The 17572-nt window shown below is 50.7% G+C and overlaps 7 protein-coding genes across 7 annotated transcripts; 4 read left to right on the forward strand and 3 right to left on the reverse strand.

The window, feature by feature from the left end:
• Window positions 1-597: 597 nt before the first annotated feature.
• MGYG_02012 (hypothetical protein) lies at window positions 598-920 on the forward strand (the record flags this gene model as incomplete). Its single annotated transcript, XM_003174436.1, has 2 exons — window positions 598-628; window positions 748-920. The coding sequence occupies 2 exons, from the start codon at window positions 598-600 to the stop codon at window positions 918-920; spliced, it is 204 nt and encodes a 67-aa protein (XP_003174484.1).
• Window positions 921-1258: 338 nt separating this feature from the next.
• On the forward strand, window positions 1259-2184 carry MGYG_02013 (riboflavin kinase; the record flags this gene model as incomplete). The annotated part of the gene is made up of 3 exons (XM_003174437.1): window positions 1259-1375; window positions 1592-1819; window positions 1873-2184. The coding sequence occupies 3 exons, from the start codon at window positions 1259-1261 to the stop codon at window positions 2182-2184; spliced, it is 657 nt and encodes a 218-aa protein (XP_003174485.1).
• Window positions 2185-2511: 327 nt separating this feature from the next.
• MGYG_02014 (phosphate metabolism protein 7) lies at window positions 2512-6045 on the reverse strand (the record flags this gene model as incomplete). The annotated part of the gene is made up of 3 exons (XM_003174438.1): window positions 2512-3521; window positions 3579-5815; window positions 5885-6045. 3 exons carry the CDS (start codon window positions 6043-6045, stop codon window positions 2512-2514), a joined length of 3408 nt encoding a protein of 1135 aa, XP_003174486.1.
• A 518-nt stretch (window positions 6046-6563) lies between these two features.
• MGYG_02015 (dienelactone hydrolase) lies at window positions 6564-9136 on the forward strand (the record flags this gene model as incomplete). Its single annotated transcript, XM_003174439.1, has 6 exons — window positions 6564-6733; window positions 6938-7086; window positions 7635-8012; window positions 8101-8526; window positions 8627-8841; window positions 9080-9136. The coding sequence occupies 6 exons, from the start codon at window positions 6564-6566 to the stop codon at window positions 9134-9136; spliced, it is 1395 nt and encodes a 464-aa protein (XP_003174487.1).
• A 54-nt stretch (window positions 9137-9190) lies between these two features.
• MGYG_02016 (IdgA domain-containing protein) lies at window positions 9191-12033 on the reverse strand (the record flags this gene model as incomplete). Its single annotated transcript, XM_003174440.1, has 7 exons — window positions 9191-10559; window positions 10645-10945; window positions 10997-11227; window positions 11288-11329; window positions 11401-11500; window positions 11562-11770; window positions 11835-12033. The coding sequence occupies 7 exons, from the start codon at window positions 12031-12033 to the stop codon at window positions 9191-9193; spliced, it is 2451 nt and encodes an 816-aa protein (XP_003174488.1).
• A 377-nt stretch (window positions 12034-12410) lies between these two features.
• On the forward strand, window positions 12411-14045 carry MGYG_02017 (oligosaccharyltransferase; the record flags this gene model as incomplete). The annotated part of the gene is made up of 3 exons (XM_003174441.1): window positions 12411-12754; window positions 12829-13852; window positions 13920-14045. The coding sequence occupies 3 exons, from the start codon at window positions 12411-12413 to the stop codon at window positions 14043-14045; spliced, it is 1494 nt and encodes a 497-aa protein (XP_003174489.1).
• A 446-nt stretch (window positions 14046-14491) lies between these two features.
• On the reverse strand, window positions 14492-17246 carry MGYG_02018 (vacuolar transporter chaperone 4; the record flags this gene model as incomplete). The annotated part of the gene is made up of 4 exons (XM_003174442.1): window positions 14492-14895; window positions 14950-16561; window positions 16633-17092; window positions 17242-17246. The coding sequence occupies 4 exons, from the start codon at window positions 17244-17246 to the stop codon at window positions 14492-14494; spliced, it is 2481 nt and encodes an 826-aa protein (XP_003174490.1).
• Between the last annotated feature and the right edge of the window lie 326 nt (window positions 17247-17572).

The following is a 17572-nucleotide window of genomic DNA, read 5'->3' on the forward strand; positions in this document are numbered from 1 at the left end:
CTTTTTATTTTACACTCCGCCCTTTTCCCTCGAGGGATGCGTTATTCTCCTCCGTGTTTTCTTCCCGTCCACCCCCCAGCATCGATGCCGGGGAAGCGGCCTGGGGATTCACCCTGGATATTAAAAATAGCGTACGGGCTAAATAAACAAACACACCAAGCTTTTAGGGCCCTTGCTGGGGATCAGCCAGCAACACAAAGATAACATAGAAAACTAACCATTTAACTATCTCCTACTTGTGTTTGGTATCCCGTATTCAACTAGTCCATTGTTCCCTGCGGCTGCGCAAGGGAGACACAACACCGATGAAGCCCGAGGTCGCCGACTAGCTTGAAGCTGTCACCTTCGATTTGGGGGCTACCAAATGGTAACTATATAAGCCATCAGCTATAACCGCCGAGTCCTCAACCAGGTAGTTATTTATGATTTCCTGGATCCTTGGCCCAGAGGAAGCGCAATTCCACAGAGCCAAACGGTAAGTGGCTATTAATAAGTTACCCCAGCCCATCTCACAAGCTACAGCTAACTGAGAGAGCAGGACAACCGAGCAACCAAGCAGCAGACACTCGATACACCAAGCCATAGCACAGCATCAAAATGTGTAGACCAGCTACCTGTGGCGTTTGCGGTTTGTCCTTCTTCCCCTTTGTGCGCCAGAATACGAGAACGATGGCGGGGGAGGGGCTGCGCCGGCCAGCCACCACTATGTGTATGGTTATAACTGACGGGTTATTTTGATCTCAACAGAGCAAAAGACATGGCGAGGATGCGGTCTTCACGTCCCCGGCGTCCTGGACAGCGTCCCCAAGGAGGAATGGTGTACCTGCGTGCCGAAGAAGACGGTCAACGACCAGGAGTATCCGCCGATGGCTGGCAAGGGACATAGGGAGGGCGAGGAGCCGCCGGAGCAGACTGAATGACTAGCCGGCCTTAGGAACTTCTTCAAGAACATCTTCTAGACACTTCTCGCCGCCGCGGCTACTCTTATAGGCGGCTTAAACCACTGAGATTCTCCTCTCCCTCGTCTTCTTGTCTGTTCGTCCTCTTGTAGTTTATGATAATACATATAAAAGGCCAGCGGGTGTGCCGGGGTCAATCACATGACGGAGATCTTGGGCGATATAAAAGTGACATTTGAACCCTCCGGAAGACAACAGAACGAGAGGAAGAAGGAGACACAAGTAAAACGAACAGGAGAGAGGCTGTAAGGAGGACTAAGTACTGTTTGAATAGCTGCTTTGTACTTAATCAGGCCAAGATGCGACCAGACGGCCCAAGGGACGATTTCGCCGGCCCCAACGCTGGACCAGAGGCCCCGTTTCCCATCCGCATGTCAGGGCCAGTGATCAAGGGTTTTGGAAGAGGCAGCAAGGAGGTAAGGAGTCTTTATATACACTTGTCTTGTTTGCTGCTTGATGCATTGGCGGCGGCTGCACGTTTGCCGTCTGGTCTCTTTTTTGATATACGCCACTCTCTCTCTGTCTGGCTTACAGAAATACCCGAGGTCGAAGCAGATAATCCTGTATAAATTCTGTTCAAAGATGATTATACGGCTTCACTTATTTGGTCCAGTGCTAACTGAACCTCATAGCTCGGTATTCCTACTGCAAATATCCCCGCAGAGACGCTGTCAGAGTATCCTGATCTCCAGCAGGGCGTATACTATGGCGTTGCAACCCTGGACCCGTCACAGTTCAAGCATACCCGCACCGAACATGATGAAGCCGATCAGCCAGCAGCAAAGAGCGGTACTGATATCTTTCCCTGCGTGCTGAGCATCGGCTATAACCCGTTCTACAAGAATACCGTCCGCTCAGTGGTACGTCTACATTTTTCGCTCTCAGCTACGGCCAATGTGCTAACCGAGCCCAGGAAATTCACATCCTGCCCCATCTATCAATGGAGTCGTCTCCGTCTTCTGCTGATACTGATACGTCCGGCCAACGTCCACTATTCCACCACTTTCCTGATTTTTATGGCACGGCGCTTAACCTGCTTATTCTCGGCTATATTCGACCTGAATATGACTACGTTAGCCGTGAAGCACTGATTGACGATATTCGTATCGACTGCGATGTGGCTAGACGTAGTTTGAAACGAAAAGCATATGCCCTGTTTTTAAATGATGACGATTCTTCAGACGAAAAGGCCAACGAGGCAAGGAAATGGCTCAGGGAGTTTTAGATTCTGGAAGGTTTAGACCTATGTTTGACCGCTGATGAACGAATATAAGGCCATCAGGTTACAGGCTAGAAGTGATGTGAGGTGTTTTAACTAATGTTCTTGAATGGATTCTATAGCCATTACAAATGGTAACTATGGACTCTGCTAGCAGGGGTGGAAAGAAGTAGAAGAAGAAACACCGAGACGGGAAAAGGAAAGCATAAATCTTAGGTCTAGTTATAGGAAGTAGAATTTTAGGTGAAAAAGGGGTATGCAAAACAGAGGGCACGCTTAAATGCTAGGCAATAAAAAGGATAGACAAAACACCTCCCATTCGCTAATCGCAAATCACAATTGAATGAGGTCAACTTCTGAGAAATCAGGAGGGCTTCGACTAAATATGGCTCGACACTTGCCGTCCAAGGCCTGGTACTCATTGCTAATCCAGATGTGCTTCGTGAGCCGTTGAGTACGGAAGATTTCATCGTCACTAACGCCCATGTCGTCCCGAGGTATCCAGATAACTGGACGTCTCATACGAAGAGCCTCGTGCTGGAAGGCTCTCTGAACGAGCTGGTCACGCTCCTCAGGCGTCAAATCCTCAAGCTCATCGTGGATGCCAGAGAACAGGGACTGGCCGATAGCATGGGTTGCTGGGGCTTGTGACTCAGTGTCCAGCGCAAGCTTCTTGCGTATCGTCCGGATGGTTGGCATGCTAGGGTCAGAACGTCCGCCGAAGAATGGTGAGCGGCTGTTAGATGACCTGTCAGCCCAGGATTTGCGTCTGCTCTTCTTCGAACCGCTGACGCGGTTGAGTCCGGAGCCGAGGAAAAGGGGAGAAGTTGGCTCGTGGTGTTGATTATTGCCCATTGCACTTAGCTCGATTGAGCCGCCCTTCTCGCCATCCTCTCGCTGGCAATCCTTGTCCAACTCATCGTCGTCTTCTTCCTCGATTCCCCGTCTGCGACGTTGGGCACGAGCAAACTCTTCATCGCGTCGCGTGGCCTCATCTTCCAAGGTGATGGGCAAGTAGAGCGACAACGGGTTAAAGGCCTCGTTAAGGAAATACTGGAAGAGAATGGTGAGAATCAAGACGACTATCATGCAGATAGCCTGGCCTTCGCAAGCAACTTCTTGTTTCTCGTCTCGGACAAGAAAAAACATTCCGATAAGGCAGATCTCCATCACATAAAGACCGGTAAAGAGTTGATTGATAGCTCGTGGGAACAGCAAACCACCAGTGTCGAAACGGAACTTGGTAACATAGAGCGTATTGTACCGATAGACAATCCAGAAAAGACCAAAGGTAAGGACATTGAACACCATGATCAACGGCGAGATGATACAGTAAATCAGGCCTAGATAAAAAGTTAGCAGCTTATCAAGTCAAGTGGTCGACAACCTATGATACATACCAATTGATGCCAGCGTGGTATAAACAGGAAAGAAAGTCCCCCATTGCATTTGGTTGAGATTAGTGGCTCTCGCCCACTTCTTTCTCGCAGTATTATCGAGCATGGGCGCAAGAAGAAACCAGCTGATCAAGGCAAAAATCTGAACCAACGCTCCCGCGCTCACGGACATGGCTTGTAGAACCATATAGGAGAAGAAGTAGTTGCTAGCTTTGGGTATATTCTGGGCTAAGAGGTCCGGCACACTCAGCACGTTCTTCAGCGAGTCGATAATGGTTGAAAATCCAGAAGAAATCGAGACGACGAGGAAGACTTGGACAAAGAGAAAGGCGAAATAGTAATTTTGTACGGTGAGTTCGATAGCCATGCCTGTGTGGACTCCCTGGTTCCGAGACAAGAATCGAAGGACCAGAGGCAGGAGAGCCATGAGGATTGAAAGAAACAGAGGAGGGAGAATACCCTGGATGGCAGATATCAACCACTCTGGAAGCTTTCCAAGCCACCGCAGCCAAACAAAATGGTTCTCTAGGTATGATAGTTGCGACAAAAGGCCGGTAAAGGCGACAGGGAAAGCCCAGCCGATAACCATGGCTCCTACAATTACCATTACACCAAACGTCCTAATATATCGCTCCCACCATCGGATGGACATGTTGTCCCAGATAACGTCGTCAGGAGAGATCTCTACCATGCGAGGAGTCATCTGTTTTGGGATATGATGGCTGACACTTTGGCAGGCCATATGGGCTGCAACTTGGTGATTGAACTGTACAAAAGCCGAATTCATTAAGGGAAATTTCTCTGGATGCTGCTGGTCGATCTCGATTTCGAGGTTCAATCGAGCAACCTCCTTTCTGCAGTGGTATATGGTATCAACCTTCTTACCGAGAAGGGGGAGCGAGGGCATCCAGTCCAAACCAAAGATAGGCAAACGCATGGTCTCTCGGTCCTTTTCACGAATATACTTCTTCCAGACTGGTTCACCATAGTCGTCCTCTTGATACTCTTCGTTGTACGCCACAGGATACTCCTTGTCGACGTCATATTCGTCCTTTTTCTTGTTATTACCAGTTTGTTCTGCATCAGGAGGAGCCGGGCTGGTGCTAATATCGGGACTGGGCGCGGTCAATCGACGGCCATCATCGTGACGTTCAAAAACAGTCCCATCCATACCCATGGGATGATGGTTGGTCTGTGACGAGCTGGAGGGTCTGGCTTCTGCGTCATCGGTGTCATTTTCAGTGTTACCCTGGGGATCTGCTGGGCGGTGGTGGTGGCCTCCTGGACGATGGACGCTTCCGCCAATCTTCTTCAAACCGCCTACAACGGTGTGGCTGACTTTGGAACTGACTTTGGCACCGACCTGATGTACTTTGTGGCGTTTAGGGTGCAGGAGGTCCTGGACAGTGTGAGCAATCTGGTGAGGGTCTCCAGAGCTAATACCAGCACCTTCAACGAGCTGGGTAGTTCTGCGGTCGTTTTCAGCCTGGATCTGCTGTTTGGTCTCCTTTGTCTGTTTCCCTTGCTTCCTGGCCTCGGCCTTGAGCTGTTTCAAGTGAGCTCGCTTGCACTTCTTGATCAGCTCGGTCTGAGCAGATTCGAGCGTAAAGGCCAGCTGGTTCCGCAGTTTGATTTTGGCGTTTAGCTGGTCGAGGTCCCGGTTAATCCAGATGTTGCGGACGCCGCCAGGGAAGACATCAAATAGGGTATCGAGCGCATCGACTGATAGCCACCTGCTGGGGATAGACGTGACCAGTACGGTGGTGGCCGACGCACGCAGACGGTGCTGAGGAGAGGTCAGATACGACTGTCGTAGGCGTATGTAGCCCCTGAACTCGTCGAAGAAGATGCCGCAGACGTAGACAACCACAATGACGGCGAGAATCAGGTGTGCCCAGTACCGCTGGCTGTGTTCAGGCCGGACATTCCCCCACGCCAGCTGGTCCAGCCCGGAGACGTTGTATCGAGTAATGAAGCCATGCCCAAGCGGGTCTATGGGGCCTCTATCTCTACCGCCGACCTTGTTGACGGGAATCAGGATAGGGAGGATAATGATCGCGAGCGGGATGAAGATCTTGAGCAGCATCCGTAGGTAACGCAGGAAGAAGTAAGCATCCAGGCCGCATTTCTTGATGAACTCCGAGTTCGACGTGCGGAAAACAGGTATAATCCATCGAAACAGGCCAGCTGGCGACGGCGCAGTCCTCTCTCGCTCGGGGACCAGATATGTGCGCGGTTGACTATGTAGTTACAGAGGGTCAGCAACCAGCACAACACCACCAACACTGCAAAGCGGAAAAAAGACTTACTAGATTCTGGTCAACTTGCTCTTGAGGATGAGGAAGATGATGAATTCGACGGCGAAGACGACGATGGCCGTCGCGAGCGAGGCGAGAAAGGTCGAGATGGAGATGCCGCTGGAGCGCTGCCCCGTCCCGCTCTGCTGGTCGATGGCGTCTCCCACGGCCATCCTGCTGGCTCTCGCAGAGAGAGACGAGCCTGGCTGGAGCTGCTGAAGCTGTTAAAGCTGTGCGAGGCGCCGTTAACGAGAGAAATCGAGTGGTTGCTGGTGTTGCTAGCTGCGCATGGCGGCCGTGAAGTCTAGCAGTAGGTCTAGGGTCTAGGGACGGAGGTGAAAGACGGCGATGAAGCTGTAACGATAACTATTCAATCCACACAGACAATGAGAGTGAAGCAAAGAGAAGGACAGGCAAACTGAGCCAGCCAGCAGCAAGAGACGGCGTCTTCTTCGTCGTCCTCCGTCAGTCCGTCTCTTCTCTTCGGCTGCTGCGTCTGCGTCGACGTGAGATGAAAGGGCAAGCAATATAAAACACGCCCCGGGGTCAGGGCAGAAGGAAATCACCACCAGAAAAAGGGACCAGAGGAACCGCAATTGAGTATCGCCGCGCCTCAACCTGGACGATAGCTGACTTTTCTTATATCCCCAGAGCCCGCCATGACGAATGGAGATGTGTCCACAGAGTGACGATGTGGCGAGCTTGGTCGGCGGAGATGCCAGCGGTTATTGGCCTGGTCCGCTGCAAAAAGACCCTGAAGCGTCAAGAGAAAAACGAACTACTGGCTCGCCAGGAAAAAGAAACCTGCAGAGACGGCCGGGATGACATCAAAGGCGCCTGGCGAAACCTCGGCGGCTTCAGGTGGGCGTGCTGAACGGCCAGAGAGCGGCCTGAGAGGACGGCCGGTGACGCACCACAGCCGCTGTCAGTTGGTGCTGGCGCTTACATCGATGCCCTGTTTCTCTTGTTTCTCTTGTTTCTCAGCCGGATGTGCGCTGCATAGTCGCTGCTACGGATTGGCTAGGCAGTTATCTACTGGTAGTCTTTGCTGCTGGCTGGTTCCAGGTCTGGGCGCCTGGTAAGCCCTATTCCCGGCCGTGGCGGATGGCGACCATCACATTTGGTAGACGCGATATTGACTGATTTCCGGGGTAGGGTCGTGTCTTTCAAGACCTGGCAGAGGAGTTACAGAGTGCTACAAGCCACTCTGGTCGGTACGTACCTAGCTTGCTAGAAACACTTTAACTACGGAGTACACTGTGGCTGAGAAATCCACTAGATACAAGAAATCCCGGCTCATATCAAGATGGAGCGAATCGGCGAAGCAAGCCCGAGCCAGTGGACTACTGACGACATCGTCTTTGATCAAGACAGACTCTCTGATCTAGTTAACTAACTATCCTTGGTGGTTAACAAACCATGCTAACACGAGAATTATGCGTCCAGAGCCTGCATATCCATATCGCCGTTGTACGCCCTTGACACCGTAACTTGAGCAACAGTATGTACGAATATTTTAGCTATGAATATCTAACCTCTAATACTGTATCTAGTTTTCATTCGGCATTCATATAACTAAATAATTACCAGTCACTTGACTGTGTTGGTTAACTGTCCTTGAACAGTTACGTCTTTGCCCCCCCTGAAACTATGACGTTGATATACAAACTCTAAGATTCGGCCTGATATCCTTCCAACAATTGAGCATACGACAAAAAAAGCTCTTGAGCCAACCATCAAAATGCTGAAAGTTCATATATAGCCATGATGCTTCCGTTTCTTCAGCCTCCTAATCCCCGTGAGCCATATTATCTCGCTGCATCCTGCCTACCAATCATGAAATCATTCGCTGCCAAAGCTCTCCATCCACGGCGCCATTCAGTGCAGGAAAAGAATTCCGTGCGGTACAGTGAGCCGGCTAGGAGTCGCAATGAAGTGCGTTTTTCATGGGATGAAACAAATCCGAACATCGTCATTGCCGCAGACAGCATAGACTTTGATCCTTTGATATTCGATGAGTTCAAGGAAGAAGGATTTGATACTGCATTTTTGCCGCACACAGACAGCCCCAAGAGGTTTGATTCTCAGCTTCAGGGCTTGCAAGACTCAATGGAGCTTGGGAATAGATACGCAATAGTCGGTGGGTTATCGAGGTTGCTCCATGAGCGCATCTGTGGCGTGACTACTTGATGCTAATTGTGATGCGTCCTACCGCAAATTTCTTACAGCATACGGTGAAGCTGCATCGCTCGTCCTGGAGGCATGCGTGAAGCCTATGCCTAGGCTATGTGCGGTTGTGGCATACTATCCCACTCACATACCAACCTTTGAGTCCCGGAGCATCTCATCCCTCAGTCTCAAGATACATCTAGCGGGACCACAGGCGCATCTCAGCAAAGAGCGATGTTACGTCTACGCCCATTCTAAAGTTGGATTTGCCCAGCACGATCTACCGCAGTATGATCCAGTCACTGCGCGATTGGCCTGGTCACGAACAGTATCCTGCCTCAGACAAGGGTTCGAGATGACTCCAGATATCGAACCAACATGGGAAAGACATCTTCTCATGAAGTATGCTTCCAAAGACCTCGAGGGGACTTTGGATTCCTATGCAGATGGGGCACATATTAACTACGTCCCAACTCGCGCTGGAGGTTAGCACGCGCTTTCAAATTCTTCTTCTTGCACAATACCCAATTTCTGCTTCCTGATACCTGTAGAGAAACCTAGTTTACATAACGGACGTTGTTCTAGGGATTGGCCACGATGCCCTCCGTCGGTTTTACGAGGAAGAGTTTATCCCTCGAAATCCACCATCACTAAAGATCCGGCTTATATCTCGGACTAAAGGTAGTGACCATCTCGTGGATGAAATGTATCTTTCTTTTAAACACACACAGGAGATTCCCTGGATTCTTCCGGGCATACCACCAACGAACCTGGCTGTGGAGGTAGCCATTGTCAGCGTGGTAAGCTTTCGAGGAGGGAAAATATGTCATGAGAATATATACTGGGACCAAGCAAGCGTTTTGGCTCAAATTGGGTTGTTGGATGTGACCTATATACCCCCGAGTTTTGATCCTGTTACAAATAGCATCAATGGTCTTCACGGCGTTAGGGAGCTGCCCGTGAATGAAGGTGTGAGTGCGAGGAGTATCTTACAGGAGTAACTGTACAGGAATTATTCTTTTATATGTTTGTTAATAGCATGTATTTGTAGCTGAAGGTGAAGCTCTAGCTGCTACATTGGACATATTGAGCTGAAATGATTACATATTGATTCGTATCGTCTAAAATACAAGTGTGTAGAGATAGCAATTACAACGACTCCAGTAACGGAGCAAGTTGGGATATCTCGGGGCTGACGGCATGCTTGCTCTTCATCGTCATAGCACTTGCTCTCTGTGCAATTGGAATCACATCCTCCACACGTACTTCACGATCTCGTCCTCCTCTTCCAAGCGCAGCCATAACTACGCCAAGTAGGGTATCACCAGCGCCGTTAACACTAACGATATCAGCATCCGAAAGTGTCTCCTCCGGCGGGAACAAACGCATATAAACTCCTCCAACTGGGCTATCGTCAACCTGTCCTCGACCAAATATATACGGAGCGTATTCCTTCATTGTCAGCCGCTCATCTCCAGGCCATAGAATCTGGGTCAATAACACCCCCTGAGGACCCAGCTTGGTCAATATGCATGGTATTAATGGAAGAAGCTGTATAGTCTGTTGAGGTATTCCCTCATTGACAAGCTCAGTGTTTGTAAGTGAGATTAAACGGACTCTTGATCCATTACTAGGTAGCTGGAGGGCATCGATGATCCGCCACCACTCGGGGCTATCAAAGTGGCCAGTATCTCGTGCTGCGGCATGCATGGCAGCCAACTCATACCGGTTTGGAGCCGCGAGATCAATAACGTGGCTATCAGGAGCCATATCCGTGGCCCTTATAACTGGAGCATGGCTGGATGTATTATTCTGTCGGTAGAATAACCTTGCAGCCTTTGGAGAAGACACAGGCTCCAGCGCAATTTTCATACCCTGACGCTTGCAAAGTTGTATCCATTCAGTAGCTGCCTCTGAGCCCCAGTTTGCGTCCACAACAGCCCATGAAGGCTGCACGGGTTGATCTTTGACAAGCGGCTCCCAGTACGTGCGGAAGTTAAGCTTGCTCGCGGGCAGCTCGAGAATGCCCATATCTGCCATGGCGATCATTAGATCCTTTTTGGCATCGTTGACTGCTATGTATTGTGCTGTTCTGGCGTTAGGAGCCGAAGGGAGTAACTGTATACCCTCGGACTGAAAGAAAGGGTTATATGAGTCCTGTATAGTGTCCAAAGCGCTTCGGCCGCTGATATCGTCTGCAACTACGCTGCAGAACATCACGGAGCTGCCCATATAGCTTGCTGCAAGGGCTACGTTGTGTCCAACACCTCCTAGAGTCTGGGTTATGACTGAAGGGTTTGAGGTTTGTAGCTTTGGCGAACCATCTGAGGGTCCGTTTGTTAACGGCGCATAGTCGCAGGCGAGATCAACTGCAAGAGAGCCAGCTACCAGCAGATCTGGCACGTCTTGTTTGAGCTCCTGAACTGAAGAAGTCTCCGTAGATTCACCAGACAATTCGATGCTGTCCTGAGCCTCTTCGGCAAGAGTTTTATTCATTGGAAGGCTGCCAGCTACGGTGCTATATCTAAATAAGAAACAAACATAACAATCAGCCTGCTAGTCCTCGTAGCCCCCAGTAAAGACTAAAAGGAGTGCCAGCTCACCGATCCACATCCTTGCCATTCTCCGACTCGAGCTTTGCAAGCTCGATAGCTACTTTGGTGCCGACCTCTACGTTGTATTCGACGAGAGCCCTGTTAGTAGCTACGCTGCGTCCGCCACTGAGCTCTTCAATCTTAGCCAAGACGTAGGGGGTGTTATCACTGCCTTGGATGCCTTCGAGATGGGCGAGTTCAATAGCTCGAGTGATGATAGCATCCATTTCCGGTTTGGGGAATGAGTGCTCCTCTGGTACTGGATTGGTGAAGAGCATTCCCGACTTGAGTTGTAACTGTGACTGAGCATCTAGAAAGCAGTTAGCATCGAATAGAATTGATATAAGACATAACGACATACAGATGATGGCAGCGGCATCCAGTTCGTTTTGAATGACTCTAGGCGCTTTAATGCCACTGTCTCGGGTGAAGAAAGCTGGGAAATCAATATCTCCCTTGCGTCCGTCTGCAAAGGCAGCAACAACAACGCCTTCGGTTTCTAGATATTCTAGAGTCCGCTGGATGTCCAAGAAGCTCTTACAGCCAGAGCTGACAACAGCCACGGGTGTACGACCAAGTTCAGTGAGGTCGGCTGGTGCAATGTCAGCATTTTATCAACCTTGCTTTCCTATACTTTGAGAGGATCTCTCACCTGAGATATCCATGGTGGTCTCTCCTCCACGGTGTACGCCGCCTGCAATCATAATAATATTATTAAACACAAACCGCAACAGCATATATGGATAGTCAAATAGGATGACCTACCTAGACCTCCGGTAGCAAAAACTTTGATTCCCGCCAGATGGGCCAGAATCATCGTTCCAGCAATCGTAGTTCCGCCGTTCATCAGGTTCCCCCGAATCCCCTAGAGCAAAGGTCAGCGTCAGCACTAGTCCGCAGCCGCCGTGCACAGAGGCTTCTCTTACAGCTCCACAAATATATCCAAGGTCCCGGCGGGATACCTTGTGCACTTTTGTCCTTTGCGGGGTGGACGCGAGCTCCGTCAGCTCTGTCTCGTTCATCCCGACGCGCGCAACGCCGTCGATGACCCCGATCGTAGCTGGCACGCCGCCCGTCGACCGCACGATGGACTCAAGACGCATGGCCAGGTCCACATTATCAGGGTACGGGAATCCTGCAGCCTTCAGTCAGTATAATCTCTCCTCTTGGAATGGGCTTCTCATCGTCATGCTCCGTACCGTGAGTGTAGATAGTAGTCTCCAGCGCAACGACAGGCTTCCCCGTAGCAATGGCATCCTGAACCTCCTCAGACACCCTCAGGAACCTGTCCAAGCCCGCCAGCGCCGGCCGGCTGTACTGACGAGCTCCCTTCCATGCCGGCGCTCTGAGAAAGCTGCTGGCGAACGCCCTTCTGGCGCGCAAGACGGACGTAGTCATGGCAGAGGCAGAGGCAGAGGCAGAGTAGTAGAGCAGCGAGACGGCCAGCCGGTGACCATATCAGAGATCCTTTTCTTCTCGTCTGCGCACTTCCCGCAGCATCGCCGTCCCTTTTATACTGATCTCCGCCCGTCCTCGTCCCTGGTCGTTCGGTTGTTGCTGTTTCGACCGGAGTTTGCCCGGCGCCGCAGCCAGCTTAACGAGCTTAGTGTCGTCTTGCCAGCTAGTAACAACGAGCTAGTTAGGTTGGTGATTGATATCTACAACACCCAGCATCAACGACAACGACAACGACGGCGACGTCGACTCAGCATCCTACCGTATTTGCTTGACAGTGGCAGGCCTCGGGTGGCCGTTGGACGCTCACAGTCGCCGCCATGAAGCTGCTCGCCGCGCTGCTGCTCTCGTGCGGCGCCCTCGCTGCGACGGCCGCAAACACCACAGCTACAGAGCCCGCCGTCCAGGTCCTACCGAAGAACTTCAGGCCGCCGCAGGTCTTCCAGAATACCAATCTCGTGCGCATAATCAACCTGGAGAAGAGCTATGTGCGGGAGTCGATCAACGTTGTGGTCGAGAATGTCGGCCGCCAGCCGCAGTCAGAGTACTATGTGGCCTTTCCCACAGACACCAGCAGCAAAGTTGGCGGCCTCGAGGGCTGGCCGAAGGACGCAGCAGAGAAGAAGAAGTTCAGAGTCACGTCGACACAGCAGATCCCGTCAAGGTGAGTCCTGTCCAAGAAGCGTAGGGGAAGAAAGATCGTGCTGACAGTGTGTGTGTGTGTGTGTGCGTGTATAGCTCGCATCAATACTTCATCGTACACCTCCATCAACCCCTCGAACCCGCTGCAAAGCTGACCATAACGCTTTCATACCATCTGCAATCTGCTCTCACTCCTGTCCCGGCTGCCATTGAGCAGGATGGCAAGCAATATCTCTCGTATACCTTCCCACAGTTCGCTCCGTCCGCCTACACCACCAGCAAGCAGAAGACAACCATCAAGTTCCGTGTCACAGATGTCCCGGACTACACCCAGCCTACTACTCTCAAATCCGAGGAGGACCCCAAGCGTGAGGGCAGCACCTTTACCTATGGCCCGTACGATATGGAAGTCAAGCCGGGCAGCAGTGCACCCGTCACCGTCCGCTACGAGCATACTAGATCAATAGTGACCTGCACCCGTCTCGAGCGTGATATTGAGATATCCCATTGGGGCGGTAATATGGCCACCGAGGACCGGTTCTGGTTCAGAAATGATGCCGCCAAATTGACCAAGCAGTTTTCCCGAGTCGAATGGACTAAGAAACAGTTCCAAAACGCCCAGAGTGTGGCCTTGAACTTGATTAGAGTACCCCTTGCTCCGGGGTCCGTTGACCCTTACTTCATCGACGACATCGGCAACGTCTCAACCAGCCGATTCCTGCCGTCCACGCAAACACGTTTCGGCCTCTTGGACTTACGCCCTCGCTACCCCATCTTCGGTGACTGGAAGTACAGCTTCAAGATTGGCTGGAACAACCCGCTCTCCAGCGTTTTGCGCAAACAGAAAAACGGTTCTGGCGAGTCCTACGTGCTCAAAGTGCCGTTTATCGACGGCCCAAAGATCCCTGAGGGCGTTCAGTACCAAGACGTCGAAATCCGCATCATCCTGCCCGAGGGAGCTGAGAATGTCAAGTATGAGATCGTTGACGGATTGGGCATTCCCAACCATATCCGTTCTGAGATTTCATTCCACAAGACCTTTTTAGATACCAAGGGGAGAACTGTCCTGAACCTCTCCACTACCAAGGTTGGAGATGAAGCTAAGGATGGATTTATCATCGTACGTACACCCATCTCGCCATACTCTTATCCTTGCATATCTAAACTAAACTAAACATGGCAATTAGGTAACATACGACTACCCTTTCTTCGCTGCTTTCAGAAAGCCATTGAGCATTTTCGGCGCTGTGCTTGCGGTCTTCACTGCTGCATGGGTCCTGGGTAACATTGACGTTAGCATTAAAAGGAGGTAGAACTTTCTAGATAGCTCTTTTTATACCTTGAATCTTACTGTACACTTTACCATCTAGTTTTCCCTCTCAATGAAAAGTCATTATGGTATATATCATTGGAAAAGTGGTAGAAAAGACGATGTTTTATTTTAACTTGCTATGAAAAAAACGCTATCAACGCCAGTGATAAATAGGACATTGTCAAACAAAACCACAGACATGTATAGCAAGCGCAGAAGTCAGGAAATATAGAAAACAGGTATCAAATCCAATAAAAAAGGGAGTACAGAACAAACATGTACATAAATGTATGGATACAGAAAGAGGTAGTGCTTTTCCAGTATATTCGCATGGCGGAAGTGAGCGTATATGAGCCATATATCATCATCCATCATATAGCGTTTATATAGATAGGTATTGGGATAGCCGTGCCAGAGGGTTTTTCGCTGGAGTCATTGGCAAAGCCACTACTTACTACTAGCAATCACCAACGTACCGGTATTATTAGTACTTCCACCAGGCCCGAACAGTCCGCCGGCTTTGGCTCTTAAGGAGAAGTTGATGATGACCGAGACGACCACGCCGAGACAGAGGATGGTTGGGCCCCATTTCTCATGGTACACGCTCTTGACGTCTCGTTGTTTGCGGATCTTATCAACTCGCCACATGTAGAGCAGGAAGCTGTAGACAAGCAATAGACAAGCCATAACGGTGAACGCCCAAGCAGTGATGATGGTGATATTATCGTGTCCGAAATTTAGAAGCGTGATAGCAATACCGCTGACCCAGAGAGAGAATTCGAGCCATGAGAGGAACGTACGTTCAACGGCAAAGAACACCTTCGGCTCAACTCGGACTGGTACATGGATTCCTGGAATGGCATTAGTAATGAAACAAGTGAATGGAATAGCTCGAATTAACTTACTCTTTCCTTTGGGGGCTTTAAACCTCTTGACCTGTATGTCATCTCCTAGGATACGGCGGTTGCGGCCACCACCAGCACCTTCGGGCAGCTCAGTAGGTTGGGGGAACGGACGGATATAGCCCAAGTAGTAGATGGTGTTGCGGCCAGCAGACTTGAGGTGATACTTGGCAAGCTTGTAGTAGTACTGTAAGCCACCAACCTGTCTAGCCTCCTCCAACTCGTCTTGGGCATTAGACTCGTCCTCAGAATCATATAGTGGGTAGTCATTGCCGCCAAGGAGGCCGTCAGCAGCAATGCGCTCCTCGATATCAAGGAGGTTACCAGGAGCAACCATGTCATGGGTTTCATTCGCAGCATATCCATTGGCCTCGTTCGTTTGACTGTCATGGTATTGCATACCGTTTCCAGCAGCGCCATTTGCCTGAGTGGTTCCGTTTGTACCATCTACTCGGATTCCACCTTCATCATCAGAATCATCATCCTCTAGCATGTCATCGCTAGTGGACTGGTTAGATTGCACGGGGCGTTCGATACCAAATCCTGGAGTGACAGGCTTGCGAATATCAACATCCATCTGGGGCATCCAGAAGGGCAGCAGGTTGATACGCTCCGGCATGAGCGTTGCGGTTCCATGAATGAATTTACTGAACTTCGGCACAGCCTCGACTAAATGGCTTGAAGTAAGCTCTTTAATCCACTGTGGGGGTTCTTGGCCTGCCTGGGTCTGGAGCTTGACTTCAAGAACGGCGTAAGGGAAGCGCTCAATATCGGCAGCGGGTAGCTGTTTGAATGGATAGTCGATTCCAATATCCATTCGGCGCCAATTCTGGCCGCAGCGTTGGCGGCCATCAAGATTGTCCTCTCGGATCATGGTGAGTTCCGTATCTAGAGAGACACGAACTCTGGCATCGCCAGGAAGCTGGAAGGCGGTTCGATGGTAGAACGATCTGTTCACGGGAACGAGTTGCCGGGTGATAACACGGTACTGGATTTCTCGAGCTAGCTGCTCCCAGTCCGCGATCTGCTTTTCGCTCTTCTTTCCTTCCTTGCGTGCCTTTTCAAAGATCGATTCCACAGTCATACGTCCTTCTAAGTAGGCATTGACGTACTTTTCTTTGATAGGAACCGAGCCTTGACGGACTTCTCTCCGGTCCAATCCTCGCGATGGGGGGTGACGCTCAACGAAAATTTGGTCGTTCTCCATGCCGCCATACCATCTGAGACGAATAGCTTCAGCTCCTTCACTCTTCTTCAATCGCCCAGTATACAGTTCCCAGGTCTCGGGATTGTCGTAGTATATCGAAGAGATGGCTGCATCGCTTTCCTCAAATTCCTTTGAAGCATTGAACACAAGGACGGGCAGATGCTTCAAGATTATAAGCTTGAGCTCAGTAATGTTGTCGGGATGGACCCAGTACTTGGTGGTTTGTCGAACGAAGTTCTGCTGCGACCCTCCGGCAGCGCTATCTCCCTCCACAGGATGGCCCTTTGTCCTGACAAGATCATACAGCTTAGACAGTTTGACAACGAATGCATCGTAGTTGTCCTTGAAGAATGGCTTTGCTCTCAATCGAGTAGCAAAAACTGGTCGGAGGCACCAACTGGTTTGTTTCTAATTCGGCGTTGGGCCCATTGATCAGCAAAGAGGGAAAACATACCCCATTGGGAAAAAGGAACACTTACATCGTGCTTTTTGATGATCTTCTGGAAACCGGTGTAGTTCAGCTGCGTGTACTTTGCAAGGTCGTGGACATCTGCAATAACATCACTCAGGTCTTCCTCGAGCAGCAAAAAGTCCTCGTCGGAGGGAGGAGGCTGGCGGTTTCTCACCGAACCGCCGGCAGCAGTCGACCGGTCAAGTCGCCCAACCACCTCGTTCACTTCTTTATCGCTAGCCTTGATGCGTCGAACGATCTCATCGCTCTTCACCTTCTGAAAGGTAAAGACCTTGTCGAGCTCGCTCTCCAGCAGAGCGACGAACCGCCTCTCGTCCTCTTCGGTCCATGGCTTGCGTTTTGGCGAAGGGTTTTCGGGCGTCGGTTCAGTCTCAAATGACGTCTTCAACGCATCCTTCAGGTCCTCATAGGCAATGTAATGCCAGGCGTACTCCTTGATAAGCGACGAACGCAGCTGCTGCCCGAACCTATAGCAAGAAAGAAGGGGAAAAACAGATATCATCAGCTACTTAAATCTCTTCGTCCAGCGTCCACCAGGAAAACAAGCACCGAGCGACGGCTGGGGAGAAAGAAACGTTAAAATACAGGGATAGGAGGAAGGCACCAAGCGACGTACCTCATCGTTAGCTTCCAATTGACGGCCGCGAGCTCTCCAGAATCGAGTGTCCGGACTTTGGACTTGCAAGGCTCGACGAATGCAGGGCAGCGAAGAGGAGGAGGAGGAGAGAAGTTCTCGGGGCAGAGAGAATCAGTCGCCTGCACGTTAACACTAGGATACCTTGCGCTTGGTTGATTGCACCAAGCTGAGCTTAGCTCCTCGCAGGTGAAAATCCCCACCGCCGGCTGTCGCCACCAGACGAGGAATTGCAGGCGAATCGAAACCGCAGAAGAAGCAAAAGAAGTTTCTGCGATAAGCGGGTCAGGTGATATCCACCAATCGGGATAAG

The sequence above is a fragment of the Nannizzia gypsea genome, genomic scaffold (genome assembly GCF_000150975.2).
Source record: "Nannizzia gypsea CBS 118893 supercont1.2 genomic scaffold, whole genome shotgun sequence".
NCBI lineage: Eukaryota > Fungi > Ascomycota > Eurotiomycetes > Onygenales > Arthrodermataceae > Nannizzia > Nannizzia gypsea.